A 20249-nucleotide genomic window follows, 5' to 3' on the forward strand; every position below is an offset into this window, starting at 1 on the left:
AGCCGCAACAACTACAACACCTGCCCCTACTACCACAACAACTGCCCCCACCACCACAACAACTCCTGAAACTACTACACCTTCCCCAACTACCACAACTACTCCACCAAGCACAACTACAGCCCCAACAACTACAACACTTGCCCCTACTACCACAACAACTACCCCCACCACCACAACAACTCCTGAAACTACTACACCTGCCCCAACTACCACAACTACTCCACCAAGCACAACTACAGCCCCAACAACTACAACACCTTCCCCTACTACCACAACAACTGCCCCCACCACCACAACAACTCCTGAAACTACTACACCTGCCCCAAGTACCACAACTACTCCACCAAGCACAACTATAGCCCCAACAACCACAACACCTGCCCCTACTACCACAACAACTGCCCCCACCACCACAATAACTCCTGAAACTACTACACCTGCCCCAACTACCACAACTAATCCACCAAGCACAACTACAGCCCCAACAACTACAACACCTGCCCCTACTACCACAACAACTGCCCCTACCACCACAACAACTCCTGAAACTACTACACCTGCCCCAACTACCACAACTACTCCACCAAGCACAACTACAGCCCCAACAACTACAACACCTGCCCCTACTACCACAACAACTGCCCCCACCACCACAACAACTCCTGAAACTACTACACCTGCCCCAACTACCACAACTACTCCACCAAGCACAACTACAGCCCCAACAACTACAACACCAGCCCCTACTACCACAACAACTAACCCCACCACCACAACAACTCCTGAAACTACTACACCTGCCCCAACTACCACAACTACTCCACTAAGCACAACTACAGCCCCAACAACTACAACACCTTCCCCTACTACCACAACAACTGCCCCCACCACCACAACAACTCCTGAAACTACTACACCTGCCCCAACTACCACAACTACTCCACCAAGCACAACTACAGCCCCAACAACTACAACACCTTCCCCTACTACCACAACAACTGCCCCCACCACCACAACAACTCCTGAAACTACTACACCTGCCCCAACTACCACAACTAATCCACCAAGCACAACTACAGCCCCAACAACTACAACACCTGCCCCTACTACCACAACAACTGCCCCTACCACCACAACAACTCCTGAAACTACTACACCTGCCCCAACTACCACAACTACTCCACCAAGCACAACTACAGCCCCAACAACTACAACACCTGCCCCTACTACCACAACAACTGCCCCCACCACCACAACAACTCCTGAAACTACTACACCTGCCCCAACTACCACAACTACTCCACCAAGCACAACTACAGCCCCAACAACTACAACACCAGCCCCTACTACCACAACAACTACCCCCACCACCACAACAACTCCTGAAACTACTACACCTGCCCCAACTACCACAACTACTCCACCAAGCACAACTACAGCCCCAACAACTACAACACCTTCCCCTACTACCACAAAAACTGCCCCCACCACCACAACAACTCCTGAAACTACTACACCTGCCCCAACTACCACAACTACTCCACCAAGCACAACTACAGCCCCAACAACTACAACACCTGCCCCTACTACCACAACAACTGCCCCCACCACCACAACAACTCCTGAAACTACTACACCTGCCCCAACTACCACAACTACTCCACCAAGCACAACTACAGCCCCAACAACTACAACACCTGCCCCTACTACCACAACAACTGCCCCTACCACCACAACAACTCCTGAAACTACTACACCTGCCCCAACTACCACAACTACTCCACCAAGCACAACTACAGCCCCAACAACTACAACACCTGCCCCTACTACCACAACAACTGCCCCCACCACCACAACAACTCCTGAAACTACTACACCTGCACCAACTACCACAACTACTCCATCAAGCACAACTACAGCCCCAACAACTACAACACCTGCCCCTACTACCACAACAACTACCCCCACCACCACAACAACTCCTGAAACTACTACACCTGCCCCAACTACCACAACTACTCCACCAAGCACAACTACAGCCCCAACAACTACAACACCTTCCCCTACTACCACAACAACTGCCCCCACCACCACAACAACTCCTGAAACTACTACACCTGCCCCAAATACCACAACTACTCCACCAAGCACAACTATAGCCCCAACAACCACAACACCTGCCCCTATTACCACAACAACTGCCCCCACCACCACAACAACTCCTGAAACTACTACACCTTCCCCAACTATCACAACTACTCCACCAAGCACAACTACAGCCTCAACAACTACAACACCTGCCCCTATTACCACAACAACTGCCCCCACCACCACAACAACTCCTGAAACTACTACACCTGCCCCAACTACCACCACTACTCCACCAAGCACAACAACAGCCCCAACAACCACAACAGCTGCCCCTACTACCACCACAACTGCCCCCACCAAAACAACAACTCCTGAAACTACTACACCTGCCCCAACTACCACCACTACTCCACCAAACACAACTACAGCCCCAACAACTACAACACCTGCCCCTACTACCACAACAACTGCCCCCACCACCACAACAACTCCTGAAACTACTACACCTTCCCCAACTACCACAACTACTCCACCAAGCACAACTACAGCCCCAACAACTACAACACTTGCCCCTACTACCACAACAACTACCCCCACCACCACAACAACTCCTGAAACTACTACACCTGCCCCAACTACCACAACTACTCCACCAAGCACAACTACAGCCCCAACAACTACAACACCTTCCCCTACTACCACAACAACTGCCCCCACCACCACAACAACTCCTGAAACTACTACACCTGCCCCAAGTACCACAACTACTCCACCAAGCACAACTATAGCCCCAACAACCACAACACCTGCCCCTACTACCACAACAACTGCCCCCACCACCACAACAACTCCTGAAACTACTACACCTGCCCCAACTACCACAACTAATCCACCAAGCACAACTACAGCCCCAACAACTACAACACCTGCCCCTACTACCACAACAACTGCCCCTACCACCACAACAACTCCTGAAACTACTACACGTGCCCCAACTACCACAACTACTCCACCAAGCACAACTACAGCCCCAACAACTACAACACCTGCCCCTACTACCACAACAACTGCCCCCACCACCACAACAACTCCTGAAACTACTACACCTGCCCCAACTACCACAACTACTCCACCAAGCACAACTACAGCCCCAACAACTACAACACCAGCCCCTACTACCACAACAACTACCCCCACCACCACAACAACTCCTGAAACTACTACACCTGCCCCAACTACCACAACTACTCCACCAAGCACAACTACAGCCCCAACAACTACAACACCTTCCCCTACTACCACAACAACTGCCCCCACCACCACAACAACTCCTGAAACTACTACACCTGCCCCAACTACCACAACTACTCCACCAAGCACAACTACAGCCCCAACAACTACAACACCTGCCCCTACTACCACAACAACTGCCCCCACCACCACAACAACTCCTGAAACTACTACACCTGCCCCAACTACCACAACTACTCCACCAAGCACAACTACAGCCCCAACAACTACAACACCTGCCCCTACTACCACAACAACTTCCCCCACCACCACAACAACTCCTGAAACTACTACACCTGCCCCAACTACCACAACTACTCCACCAAGCACAACTACAGCCCCAACAACTACAACAACTGCCCCTACTACTACAACAACTGCCCCCACCACCACAACAACTCCTGAAACTACTACACCTGCCCCAACTACCACAACTACTCCACCAAGCACAACTACAGCCCCAACAACTACAACACCTGCCCCTACTACCACAACAACTGCCCCCACCACCACAACAACTCCTGAAACTACTACACCTGCACCAACTACCACAACTACTCCATCAAGCACAACTACAGCCCCAACAACTACAACACCTGCCCCTACTACCACAACAACTACCCCCACCACCACAACAACTCCTGAAACTACTACACCTGCCCCAACTACCACAACTACTCCACCAAGCACAACTACAGCCCCAACAACTACAACACCTTCCCCTACTACCACAACAACTGCCCCCACCACCACAACAACTCCTGAAACTACTACACCTGCCCCAAATACCACAACTACTCCACCAAGCACAACTATAGCCCCAACAACCACAACACCTGCCCCTACTACCACAACAACTGCCCCCACCACCACAACAACTCCTGAAACTACTACACCTTCCCCAACTATCACAACTACTCCACCAAGCACAACTACAGCCTCAACAACTACAACACCTGCCCCTACTACCACAACAACTGCCCCCACCACCACAACAACTCCTGAAACTACTACACCTGCCCCAACTACCACCACTACTCCACCAAGCACAACAACAGCCCCAACAACCACAACAGCTGCCCCTACTACCACCACAACTGCCCCCACCAAAACAACAACTCCTGAAACTACTACACCTGCCCCAACTACCACCACTACTCCACCAAACACAACTACAGCCCCAACAACTACAACACCTGCCCCTACTACCACAACAACTGCCCCCACCACCACAACAACTCCTGAAACTACTACACCTGCCCCAACTACCACAACTACTCCACCAAGCACAACTACAGCCCCAACAACTACAACACCTGCCCCTACTACCACAACAACTGCCCCCACCACCACAACAACTCCTGAAAGTACTACACCTGCCCCAACTACCACAACTACTCCACCAAGCACAACTACAGCCCCAACAACTACAACACCTGCCCCTACTACCACAACAACTACCCCCACCACCACAACAACTCCTGAAACTACTACACCTGCCCCAACTACCACAACTACTCCACCAAGCACAACTACAGCCCCAACAACTACAACACCTTCCCCTACTACCACAACAACTGCCTCCACCACCACAACAACTCCTGAAACTACTACACCTGCCCCAAGTACCACAACTACTCCACCAAGCACAACTACAGCCCCAACAACCACAACACCTGCCCCTACTACCACAACAACTGCCCCCACCACCACAACAACTCCTGAAACTACTACACCTGCCCCAACTACCACAACTACTCCACCAAGCACAACTACAGCCGCAACAACTACAACACCTGCCCCTACTACCACAACAACTGCCCCCACCACCACAACAACTCCTGAAACTACTACACCTTCCCCAACTACCACAACTACTCCACCAAGCACAACTACAGCCCCAACAACTACAACACTTGCCCCTACTACCACAACAACTACCCCCACCACCACAACAACTCCTGAAACGACTACACCTGCCCCAACTACCACAACTACTCCACCAAGCACAACTACAGCCCCAACAACTACAACACCTTCCCCTACTACCACAACAACTGCCCCCACCACCACAACAACTCCTGAAACTACTACACCTGCCCCAAGTACCACAACTACTCCACCAAGCACAACTACAGCCCCAACAACTACAACACCTGCCCCTACTACCACAACAACTGCCCCCACCACCACAACAACTCCTGAAACTACTACACCTGCCCCAACTACCACAACTACTCCACCAAGCACAACTACAGCCCCAACAACTACAACACCTGCCCCTACTAACACAACATCTACCCCCACCACCACAACAACTCCTGAAACTACTACACCTGCCCCAAGTACCACAACTACTCCACCAAGCACAACTATAGCCCCAACAACCACAACACCTGCCCCTACTACCACAACAACTGCCCCCACCACCACAACAACTCCTGAAACTACTACACCTGCCCCAACTACCACAACTAATCCACCAAGCACAACTACAGCCCCAACAACTACAACACCTGCCCCTACTACCACAACAACTGCCCCTACCACCACAACAACTCCTGAAACTACTACACCTGCCCCAACTACCACAACTACTCCACCAAGCACAACTACAGCCCCAACAACTACAACACCTGCCCCTACTACCACAACAACTGCCCCCACCACCACAACAACTCCTGAAACTACTACACCTGCCCCAACTACCACAACTACTCCACCAAGCACAACTACAGCCCCAACAACTACAACACCAGCCCCTACTACCACAACAACTACCCCCACCACCACAACAACTCCTGAAACTACTACACCTGCCCCAACTACCACAACTACTCCACTAAGCACAACTACAGCCCCAACAACTACAACACCTTCCCCTACTACCACAACAACTGCCCCCACCACCACAACAACTCCTGAAACTACTACACCTGCCCCAACTACCACAACTACTCCACCAAGCACAACTACAGCCCCAACAACTACAACACCTGCCCCTACTACCACAACAACTGCCCCCACCACCACAACAACTCCTGAAACTACTACACCTGCCCCAACTACCACAACTACTCCACCAAGCACAACTACAGCCCCAACAACTACAACACCTGCCCCTACTACCACAACAACTGCCCCCACCACCACAACAACTCCTGAAACTACTACACCTGCACCAACTACCACAACTACTCCATCAAGCACAACTACAGCCCCAACAACTACAACACCTGCCCCTACTACCACAACAACTGCCCCCACCACCACAACAACTCCTGAAACTACTTCACCTGCCCCAACTACCACAACTACTCCACCAAGCACAACTACAGCCCCAACAACTACAACACCTGCCCCTACTACCACAACAACTGCCCCCACCACCACAACAACTCCTGAAACTACTACACTTCCACCAACTACCACAACTACTCCATCAAGCACAACTACAGCCCCAACAACTACAACACCTGCCCCTACTACCACAACAACTGCCCCCACCACCACAACAACTCCTGAAACTACTTCACCTGCCCCAACTACCACAACTACTCCACCAAGCACAACTACAGCCCCAACAACTACAACACCTGCCCCTACTACCACAACAACTGCCCCCACCACCACAACAACTCCTGAAACTACTACACCTGCCCCAACTACCACCACTACTCCACCAAGCACAACTACAGCCCCAACAACTACAACACCTGCCCCTACTACTACAACAACTGCCCCCACCACCACAACAACTCCTGAAACTACTACACCTGCCCCAACTACCACCACTACTCCACCAAACACAACTACAGCCCCAACAACTACAACACCTGCCCCTACTACCACAACAACTGCCCCCACCACCACAACAACTCCTGAAACTACTACACCTGCCCCAACTACCACAACTACTCCACCAAGCACAACTACAGCCCCAACAACTACAACACCTGCCCCTACTACCACAACAACTGCCCCCACCACCACAACAACTCCTGAAAGTACTACACCTGCCCCAACTACCACAACTACTCCACCAAGCACAACTACAGCCCCAACAACTACAACACCTGCCCCTACTACCACAACAACTACCCCCACCACCACAACAACTCCTGAAACTACTACACCTGCCCCAACTACCACAACTACTCCACCAAGCACAACTACAGCCCCAACAACTACAACACCTTCCCCTACTACCACAACAACTGCCTCCACCACCACAACAACTCCTGAAACTACTACACCTGCCCCAAGTACCACAACTACTCCACCAAGCACAACTACAGCCCCAACAACCACAACACCTGCCCCTACTACCACAACAACTGCCCCCACCACCACAACAACTCCTGAAACTACTACACCTGCCCCAACTACCACAACTACTCCACCAAGCACAACTACAGCCGCAACAACTACAACACCTGCCCCTACTACCACAACAACTGCCCCCACCACCACAACAACTCCTGAAACTACTACACCTTCCCCAACTACCACAACTACTCCACCAAGCACAACTACAGCCCCAACAACTACAACACTTGCCCCTACTACCACAACAACTACCCCCACCACCACAACAACTCCTGAAACTACTACACCTGCCCCAACTACCACAACTACTCCACCAAGCACAACTACAGCCCCAACAACTACAACACCTTCCCCTACTACCACAACAACTGCCCCCACCACCACAACAACTCCTGAAACTACTACACCTGCCCCAAGTACCACAACTACTCCACCAAGCACAACTATAGCCCCAACAACCACAACACCTGCCCCTACTACCACAACAACTGCCCCCACCACCACAACAACTCCTGAAACTACTACACCTGCCCCAACTACCACAACTAATCCACCAAGCACAACTACAGCCCCAACAACTACAACACCTGCCCCTACTACCACAACAACTGCCCCTACCACCACAACAACTCCTGAAACTACTACACCTGCCCCAACTACCACAACTACTCCACCAAGCACAACTACAGCCCCAACAACTACAACACCTGCCCCTACTACCACAACAACTGCCCCCACCACCACAACAACTCCTGAAACTACTACACCTGCCCCAACTACCACAACTACTCCACCAAGCACAACTACAGCCCCAACAACTACAACACCAGCCCCTACTACCACAACAACTACCCCCACCACCACAACAACTCCTGAAACTACTACACCTGCCCCAACTACCACAACTACTCCACTAAGCACAACTACAGCCCCAACAACTACAACACCTTCCCCTACTACCACAACAACTGCCCCCACCACCACAACAACTCCTGAAACTACTACACCTGCCCCAACTACCACAACTACTCCACCAAGCACAACTACAGCCCCAACAACTACAACACCTGCCCCTACTACCACAACAACTGCCCCCACCACCACAACAACTCCTGAAACTACTACACCTGCCCCAACTACCACAACTACTCCACCAAGCACAACTACAGCCCCAACAACTACAACACCTGCCCCTACTACCACAACAACTGCCCCCACCACCACAACAACTCCTGAAACTACTACACCTGCACCAACTACCACAACTACTCCATCAAGCACAACTACAGCCCCAACAACTACAACACCTGCCCCTACTACCACAACAACTGCCCCCACCACCACAACAACTCCTGAAACTACTTCACCTGCCCCAACTACCACAACTACTCCACCAAGCACAACTACAGCCCCAACAACTACAACACCTGCCCCTACTACCACAACAACTGCCCCCACCACCACAACAACTCCTGAAACTACTACACTTCCACCAACTACCACAACTACTCCATCAAGCACAACTACAGCCCCAACAACTACAACACCTGCCCCTACTACCACAACAACTGCCCCCACCACCACAACAACTCCTGAAACTACTTCACCTGCCCCAACTACCACAACTACTCCACCAAGCACAACTACAGCCCCAACAACTACAACACCTGCCCCTACTACCACAACAACTGCCCCCACCACCACAACAACTCCTGAAACTACTACACCTGCCCCAACTACCACCACTACTCCACCAAGCACAACTACAGCCCCAACAACTACAACACCTGCCCCTACTACTACAACAACTGCCCCCACCACCACAACAACTCCTGAAACTACTACACCTGCCCCAACTACCACAACTACTCCACCAAGCACAACTACAGCCCCAACAACTACAACACCTGCCCCTACTACCACAACAACTGCCCCCACCACCACAACAACTCCTGAAACTACTACACCTCCCCCAACTACCACAACTACTCCACCAAGCACAACAACAGCCCCAACAACCACAACACCTGCCCCTACTACCACAACAACTGCCCCCACCACAACAACTCCTGAAACTACTACACCTGCCCCAACTACCACAACTACTTCACCAAGCACAACTACAGCCCCAACAACTACAACACCTGCCTCTACTACCACAACAACTGCCCCCACCACCACAACAACTCCTGAAACTACTACACCTGCCCCAAGTAACACAACTACTCCACCAAGCACAACAACAGCCCCAACAACTACAACACCTGGCCCTACTACCACAACAACTGCCCCCACCACCACAATTCCCGAAACTACTACAACACCTGCCCCAACTACCACCACTACTCCACCAAGCACAACAACAGCCCCAACAACTACAACACCTGGCCCTACTACCACCACTACTCCACCAAGCACAACAACAGCCCCAACAACTACAACACCTGCTGCTACTACCACAACAAGTGCCCCCACCACCACAACAACTCCTGAAACTACTACAACAGCTGCCCCTACTACCACAACAACTGCCCCCACCACCACAACAACTCCTGAAACTACTACACCTCCCCCAACTACCACAACTACTCCACCAAGCACAACAACAGCCCCAACAACCACAACACCTGCCCCTACTACCACAACAACTGCCCCCACCACAACAACTCCTGAAACTACTACACCTGCCCCAACTACCACAACTACTTCACCAAGCACAACTACAGCCCCAACAACTACAACACCTGCCTCTACTACCACAACAACTGCCCCCACCACCACAACAACTCCTGAAACTACTACACCTGCCCCAAGTAACACAACTACTCCACCAAGCACAACAACAGCCCCAACAACTACAACACCTGGCCCTACTACCACAACAACTGCCCCCACCACCACAATTCCCGAAACTACTACAACACCTGCCCCAACTACCACCACTACTCCACCAAGCACAACAACAGCCCCAACAACTACAAAACCTGGCCCTACTACGACAACAACTGCCCCCGCAACAACAACTCCTGAAACTACTACAACGCCTGCCCCAACTACCACCACTACTCCATCAAGCACAACAACAGCCCCAACAACCACAACACCTGCCCCTACTACCACAACAACTGCCCCCACCACCACAACAAGTCCTGAAACTACTACACCTGCCCCAACTACCACAACTATTCCAACAAGCACAACTACAGCCCCAACAACTACAACACCTGCCCCTACTACCACAACAACTGCCCCCACCACCACAACAACTCCTGAAACTACTACACCTGCCCCAACTACCACAACTACTCCACCAAGCACAACTACAGCCCCAACAACTACAACAACTGCCCCTACTACCACAACAACTGCCCCCACCACCACAACAACTCCTGAAACTACTACACCTACCCCAACTACCACAACTACTCCACCAAGCACAACAACAGCCCCAACAACTACAACACCTGCTGCTACTACCACAACAACTGCCCCCACCACCACAACAACTCCTGAAACTACTACACCTGCCCCAACTACCACAACTACTCCACCAAGCACAACTACAGCCCCAACAACTACAACACCTGCCCCTACTACCACAACAACTGCCCCCACCACCACAACAACAGCCCCAACAACTACAACACCTGTCCCTGCTACCACAACAACTGCCCCCACCACCACAACAACTCCTGAAACTACTACACCTGCCCCAACTACCACAACTACTCCACCAAGCACAACTACAGCCCCAACAACTACAACACCTGCCCCTACTACCACAACAACTGTCCCCACCACCACAACAACTCCTGAAACTACTACACCTGCCCCAACTACCACAACTACTCCACCAAGTACAACTACAGCCCCAACAACTACAACACCTGCCCCTACTACCACAACAACTGCCCCCACCACCACAACAACTCCTGAAACTACTACACCTGCCCCAACTACCACAACTATTCCACCAAGCACAACAACAGCCCCAACAACTACAACAAGTACCCCCACAACAACAACTCCTGAAACTACAACAACACCTGCCCCAACTACCACCACTACTCCACCAAGCACAACAACAGCCCCAACAACTACAACAACTGCCCCCACCACCACAACTCCCGAAACTACTACAACACCTGCCCCAACTACCACCACTACTCCACCAAGCACAACAACAGCCCCAACAACTACAAGACCTGGCCCTACTACCACAACAACTGCTCCCAACACCACAACTCCCGAAACTACTACAACACCTGCCCCAACTACCACCACTACTCCAACAAGCACAACAACAGCCCCAACAACTACACGACCTGGCCCTACTACCACAACAACTGCTCCCAACACCACAACTCCCGAAACTACTACAACACCTGCCCCAACTACCACCACTACTCCAACAAGCACAACAACAGCCCCAACAACTACAACACCTGGCCCTACTACCACAACAACTGCCCCCACCACCACAACTCCTGAAACAACTACAACACCCGCCCTATCTACCACCACTACTCCACTTAGCACAACAACAGCCCCAACAACTACCACACCTGCCCCTACTACCACAACAACTGCCCCCACCACCACAACAACTCCTGAAACTACTACACCTGCCCCAACTACCACAACTACTCCACCAAGCACAACTACAACCCCAACAACTACAACACCTGCCCCTACTACCACAACAACTGCCCCCACCACCACAACAACTCCTGAAACTACTACAACGCCTGCCCCAACTACCACAACTACTCCACCAAGCACAACTGCCCCCACCACCACAACAACTCCTGAAACTACTACACCTGCCCCAACTACCACAACTACTCCACCAAGCACAACTACAGCCCCAACAACCACAACACCTGCCCCTACTACCACAGCAACTGCCCCCACCACCACAACAACTCCTGAAACTACTACACCTGCCCCAACCACCACAACTACTGCACCAAGCACAACAACAGCCACAACAACTACAACACCTGCCCCTACTACCACAACAACTGCCCCCACCACCACAACAACTCCTGAAACTACTACACCTGCCCCAACCACCACAACTACTGCACCAAGCACAACAACAGCCACAACAACTACAACACCTGCCCCTACTACCACAACAACTGCCCCCACCACCACAAAACCTCCTGAAACTGCTATGCAAGCCCGATCTGCCACCACTACTACTCCACCAAGCACAACAGCCCCAACACCTACAACACCTGCCCCTACTATCACAACAACTGCCCCCACCACCACAACTCCTGAAACTACTACAACGCCTGCCCCAACAACCACAACAACTGCCCCCACCACCACAACAACTCCTGAAACTACAACAACACCTGCCCCAACTACCACCACTACTCCACCAAGCACAACAACAGCCCCAACAACTACAACACCTGGCCCTACTACCACATCAACTGCCCCCACCACAACAACTCCTGAAACTACTACAACGCCTGCCCCAACTACCACCACTACTCCACCAAGCACAACAACAGCACCAACAATCACAACACCTGCCCCTACTACCACAACAACTGCCCCCACCACCACAACAAGTCCTGAAACTACTACACCTGCCCCAACTACCACAACTACTCCAACAAGCACAACTACAGCCCCATCAACTACAACAGCTGCCCCAACAAGTACAACAACTACCCCCACCACAACAACAACTCCTGAAACTACTACAACACCTGCCCCAGCTACCACCACTACTCCACCAAGCACAACAACAGCCCCAACAACTACAACACCTGCCCCTACTACCACAACAACTGCCCCCACCACTACAACAACTCCTGAAACTACTATACCTGCCCCAACTACCACAACTACTCCACCAAGCACAACAACAGCCCCAACAACTACAACACCTGCCCCTACTACCACAACAACTGCCCCCACCACCACAACAACTCCTGAAACTACTACACCTACCCCAACTACCACAACTACTCCACCAAGCACAACTACAGCCCCAACAACTACAACACCTGCCCCTACTACCACAACAACTGCCCCCACCACCACAATAACTCCTGAAACTACTACACCTGCCCCAACTACCACAACTACTCCACCAAGCACAACTACAGCCCCAACAACTACAACACCTGCCCCTACTACCACAACAACTGCCTCCACCACCACAACAACTCCTGAAACTACTACATCTGCCCCAACTACCACAACTACTCCACCAAGCACAACTACAGCCCCAACAACTACAACACCTGCCCCTACTACCACAACAACTGCCCCCACCACCACAACAACTCCTGAAACTACTACACCTGCCCCAACTACCACAACTACTCCACCAAGCACAACTACAGCCTCAACAACTACAACACCTGCCCCTACTACCACAACAACTGTCCCCACCACAACAACTCCTGAAACTACTACAACGCCTGCCCCAACTACCACAACAACTGCCCCCACCACCACAACAACTCCTGAAACTACAACAACACCTGCCCCAACTACCACCACTACTCCACCAAGCACAACAACAGCCCCAACAACTACAACACCTGGCCCTACTACCACAACAACTGCCCCCACCACAACAGCTCCTGAAACTACTACAACGCCTGCCCCAACTACCACCACTACTCCACCAAGCACAACAACAGCACCAACAATCACAACACCTGCCCCTACTACCACAACAACTGCCCCCACCACCACAACAAGTCCTGAAACTACTACACCTGCCCCAACTACCACAACTACTCCAACAAGCACAACTACAGCCCCATCAACTACAACAGCTGCCCCAACAAGTACAACAACTACCCCCACCACAACAACAACTCCTGAAACTACTACAACACCTGCCCCAACTACCACCACTACTCCAACAAGCACAACAACAGCCCCAACAACTACAACACCTGCCCCAACTACCACAACAACTGCCCCCACCACTACAACAACTCCTGAAACTACTATACCTGCCCCAACTACCACAACTACTCCACCAAGCACAACAACAGCCCCAACAACTACAACACCTGCCCCTACTACCACAACAACTGCCCCCACCACCACAACAACTCCTGAAACTACTACAACGCCTGCCCCAACTACCACCACTACTCCACCAAGCACAACTACAGCCCCAACAACTACAACACCTGCCCCTACTACCACAACAACTGCCCCCACCACCACAATAACTCCTGAAACTACTACACCTGCCCCAACTACCACAACTACTCCACCAAGCACAACTACAGCCCCAACAACTACAACACCTGCCCCTACTACCACAACAACTGCCTCCACCACCACAACAACTCCTGAAACTACTACATCTGCCCCAACTACCACAACTACTCCACCAAGCACAACTACAGCCCCAACATTTACAACACCTGCCCCTACTACCACAACAACTGCCCCCACCACAACAACTCCTGAAACTACTACAACACCTGCCCCAACTACCACAACTACTCCACCAAGCACAACTACAGCCTCAACAACTACAACACCTGCCCCTACTACCACAACAACTGCCCCCACCACCACAACAACTCCTGAAACTACTACACCTGCCCCAACTACCACCACTACTCCATCAAGCACAACAACAGCCCCAACAACCACAACACCTGCCCCTACTACCACAGCAACTGCCCCCACCACCACAACAACTCCTGAAACTACTACACCTGCCCCAACTACCACAACTACTGCACCAAGCACAACAACAGCCCCAACAACTACAACACCTGCCCCTACTACCACAACAACTGCCCCCACCACCACAAAACCTCCTGAAACTGCTATGCAAGCCCGATCTGCCACCACTACTACTCCACCAAGCACAACTACAGCCCCAACAACTACAACACCTGCCCCTACTACCACAACAACTGCCCCCACCACCACAACAACTCCTGAAACTACTACACCTGCCCCAACTACCACAACTACTCCACCAAGTACAACTACAGCCCCAACAACTACAACACCTGCCCCTACTACCACAACAACTGCCCCCACCACCACAACAACTCCTGAAACTACTACACCTGCCCCAACTACCACAACTACTCCACCAAGCACAACAACAGCCCCAACAACTACAACAAGTACCCCCACAACAACAACTCCTGAAACTACAACAACACCTGCCCCAACTACCACCACTACTCCACCAAGCACAACAACAGCCCCAACAACTACAACAACTGCCCCCACCACCACAACTCCCGAAACTACTACAACACCTGCCCCAACTACCACCACTACTCCACCAAGCACAACAACAGCCCCAACAACTACAACACCTGGCCCTACTACCACAACAACTGCTCCCAACACCACAACTCCCGAAACTACTACAACACCTGCCCCAACTACGACCACTACTCCAACAAGCACAACAACAGCCCCAACAACTACAACACCTGGCCCTACTACCACAACAACTGCCCCCACCACCACAACTCCCGAAACTACTACAACACCTGCCCCAACTACCACCACTACTCCACCAAGCACAACAACAGCCCCAACAACTACAACACCTGCTGCTACTACCACAACAAGTGCCCCCACCACCACAACAACTCCTGAAACTACTACAACAGCTGCCCCTACTACCACAACAACTGCCCCCACCACCACAACAACTCCTGAAACTACTACACCTCCCCCAACTACCACAACTACTCCACCAAGCACAACAACAGCCCCAACAACTACAACACCTGGCCCTACTACCACAACAACTGCCCCCACCACCACAACTCCCGAAACTACTACAACACCTGCCCCAACTACCACCACTACTCCACCAAGCACAACAACAGCCCCAACAACTACAACACCTGCCACTACTACCACAACAACTGCCCCCACCACCACAACAACTCCTGAAACTACTACACCTGCCCCAACTACCACAACTACTCCACCAAGTACAACTACAGCCCCAACAACTACAACACCTGCCCCTACTGCCACAACAACTGCCCCCACCACCACAACAACTCCTGAAACTACAACACCTGCCCCAACTACTACTACTACTCCACCAAGCACAACTACAGCCCCAACATTTACAACACCTGCCCCTACTACCACAACAACTGCCCCCACCACCACAACAACTCCTGAAACTACTACAACACCTGCCCCAACTACCACCACTACTCCACCAAGCACAACAACAGCCCCAACAACTACAACACCTGGCCCTACTACCACAACAACTGCCCCCACAACAACAACTCCTGAAACTATTACAACGCCTGCCCCAACTACCACCACTACTCCATCAAGCACAACAACAGCCCCAACAACCACAACACCTGCCCCTACTACCACAGCAACTGCCCCTACCACCACAACAACTCCTGAAACTACTACACCTGCCCCAACTACCACAACTACTGCACCAAGCACAACAACAGCCCCAACAACTACAACACCTGCCCCTACTACCACAACAACTGCCCCCACCACCACAAAACCTCCTGAAACTGCTATGCAAGCCCGATCTGCCACCACTACTACTCCACCAAGCACAACAGCCCCAACACCTACAACACCTGCCCCTACTACCACAACAACTGCCCCCACCACCACAACTCCTGAAACTACTACAACACCCGCCCTATCTACCACCACTACTCCACTAAGCACAACAACAGCCCCAACAACTACCACACCTGCCCCTACTACCACAACAACTGTCCCCACCACAACAACTCCTGAAACTACTACAACGCCTGCCCCAACTACCACAACAACTGCCCCCACCACCACAACAACTCCTGAAACTACAACAACACCTGCCCCAACTACCACCACTACTCCACCAAGCACAACAACAGCCCCAACAATCACAACACCTGCCCCTACTACCACAACAACTGCCCCCACCACCACAACAAGTCCTGAAACTACTACACCTGCCCCAACTACCACAACTACTCCAACAAGCACAACTACAGCCCCATCAACTACAACAGCTGCCCCAACAACTACAACAACTACCCCCACCACAACAACAACTCCTGAAACTACTACAACACCTGCCCCAACTACCACCACTACTCCACCAAGCACAACAACAGCCCCAACAACTACAACACCTGCTGCTACTACCACAACAACTGCCCCCACCACTACAACAACTCCTGAAACTACTACACCTGCCCCAACTACCAAAACTACTCCACCAAGCACAACAACAGCCCCAACAACTACAACACCTGCTGCTACTACCACAACAACTGCCCCCACCACTACAACAACTCCTGAAACTACTACACCTGCCCCAACTACCACAACTACTCCACCAAGCACAACAACAGCCCCAACAACTACAACACCTGCCCCTACTACCACAACAACTGTCCCCACCACCACAACAACTCCTGAAACTATTACACCTGCCCCAACTACCACAACTACTCCACCAAGCACAACTACAGCCCCAACAACTACAACACCTGCCCCTACTACCACAACAACTGCCCCCACCACCACAACAAGTCCTGAAACTACTACACCTGCCCCAACTACCACAACTACTCCACCAAGCACAACTACAGCCCCAACAACTACAACACCTGCCCCTACTACCACAACAACTGCCCCCACCACCACAACAACTCCTGAAACTACTACACCTGCCCCAACTACCACAACTACTCCACCAAGCACAACTACAGCCTCAACAACTACAACACCTGCCCCTACTACCACAACAACTGCCCCCAGCACCACAACAACTCCTGAAACTACTACACCTGCCCCAACTACCACAACTACTCCACCAAGCACAACTACAGCCCCAACAACTACAACAACTGCCCCCACCACAACAACTCCCGAAACTACTACAACACCTGCCCCAACTACCACCACTACTCCACCAAGCACAACAACAGCCCCAACAACTACAACACCTGCTGCTACTACCACAACAAGTGCCCCCACCACCACAACAACTCCTGAAACTACTACAACAGCTGCCCCTACTACCACAACAACTGCCCCCACCACCACATCAACTCCTGAAACTACTACACCTGCCCCAACTACCACAACTACTTCACCAAGCACAACTACAGCCCCCACAACTACAACACCTGCCCCTACTACCACAACAACTGTCCCCACCACCACAACAACTCCTGAAACTACTACACCTGCCCCAACTACCACAACTACTCCACCAAGCACAACTACAGCCCCAACAACTACAACACCTGCCCCTACTACCACAACAACTGCCCCCAGCTCCACAACAACTCCTGAAACTACTACACCTGCCCCAACTACCACAACTACTCCACCAAGTACAACTACAGCCCCAACAACTACAACACCTGCCCCTACTACCACAACAACTGCCCCCACCACCACAACAACTCCTGAAACTACTACACCTTCCCCAACTACCACAACTACTCCACCAAGCACAACAACAGCCCCAACAACTACAACAAGTACCCCCACCACAACAACAACTCCTGAAACTACAACAACACCTTCCCCAACTACCACAACTACTCCACCAAGCACAACTACAGCCCCAACAACTACAACAAGTACCCCCACCACAACAACAACTCCTGAAACTACAACAACACCTTCCCCAACTACCACAACTACTCCACCAAGCACAACTACAGCCCCAACAACTACAACAAGTACCCCCACCACAACAACAACTCCTGAAACTACAACAACACCTTCCCCAACTACCACAACTACTCCACCAAGCACAACTACAGCCCCAACAACTACAACACCTGCCCCTACTACCACAACAACTGTCCCCACCACCACAACAACTCCTGAAACTACTACACCTGCCCCAACTACCACAACTACTCCACCAAGCACAACTACAGCCCCAACAACTACAACACCTGCCCCTACTACCACAACAACTGCCCCCAGCTCCACAACAACTCCTGAAACTACTACACCTGCCCCAACTACCACAACTACCCCACCAAGTACAACTACAGCTACAACACCTGCCCCTACTACCACAACAACTGCCCCCACCACCACAACAACTCCTGAAACTTCTACACCTTCCCCAACTACCACAACTACTCCACCAAGCACAACAACAGCCCCAACAACTACAACAAGTACCCCCACCACAACAACAACTCCTGAAACTACAACAACACCTTCCCCAACTACCACAACTACTCCACCAAGCACAACTACAGCCCCAACAACTACAACAAGTACCCCCACCACAACAACAACTCCTGAAACTACAACACCTTCCCCAACTACCACAACTACTCCACCAAGCACAACTACAGCCCCAACAACTACAACACCTGCCCCTACTACCACAACAACTGCCCCCACCACCACAACAACTCCTGAAACTACTACACCTGCCCCAACTACCACAACTACTCCACCAAGCACAACTACAGCCCCAACAACTACAACACCTGCCCCTACTACCACAACAACTGCCCCCACCACCACAACAACTC

General features: G+C 51.8%; 2 protein-coding genes across 2 annotated transcripts in view; both read left to right on the forward strand.

Annotated features, from left to right (window-relative positions):
- LOC148660501 (uncharacterized) overlaps positions 1–13428 on the forward strand; it is a gene marked incomplete at its 5' end in the record, with an annotated part of 54398 nt that extends 40970 nt beyond the window's left edge. The window contains 2 exons of the mRNA XM_088638165.1: positions 696–2761; positions 13351–13428. Of these exons, the coding sequence (XP_088494291.1) occupies positions 696–2761; positions 13351–13428 (2144 nt within the window). The remainder of the gene's footprint in view (positions 1–695; positions 2762–13350) is intronic.
- A 2119-nt stretch (positions 13429–15547) lies between these two features.
- Positions 15548–20158, forward strand: LOC148660502 (uncharacterized; the record flags this gene model as incomplete). Its single annotated transcript, XM_088638167.1, has 1 exon — positions 15548–20158. A coding segment is annotated over exon 1 (4611 nt), but the record flags the coding sequence as incomplete, so codon positions are not given.
- Between the last annotated feature and the right edge of the window lie 91 nt (positions 20159–20249).

The sequence above is a fragment of the Lepisosteus platostomus genome, chromosome 6, assembly GCF_059453375.1.
Source record: "Lepisosteus platostomus isolate fLepPlt1 chromosome 6, fLepPlt1.hap1, whole genome shotgun sequence".
Classification (NCBI taxonomy): Eukaryota; Metazoa; Chordata; class Actinopteri; order Semionotiformes; family Lepisosteidae; genus Lepisosteus; species Lepisosteus platostomus.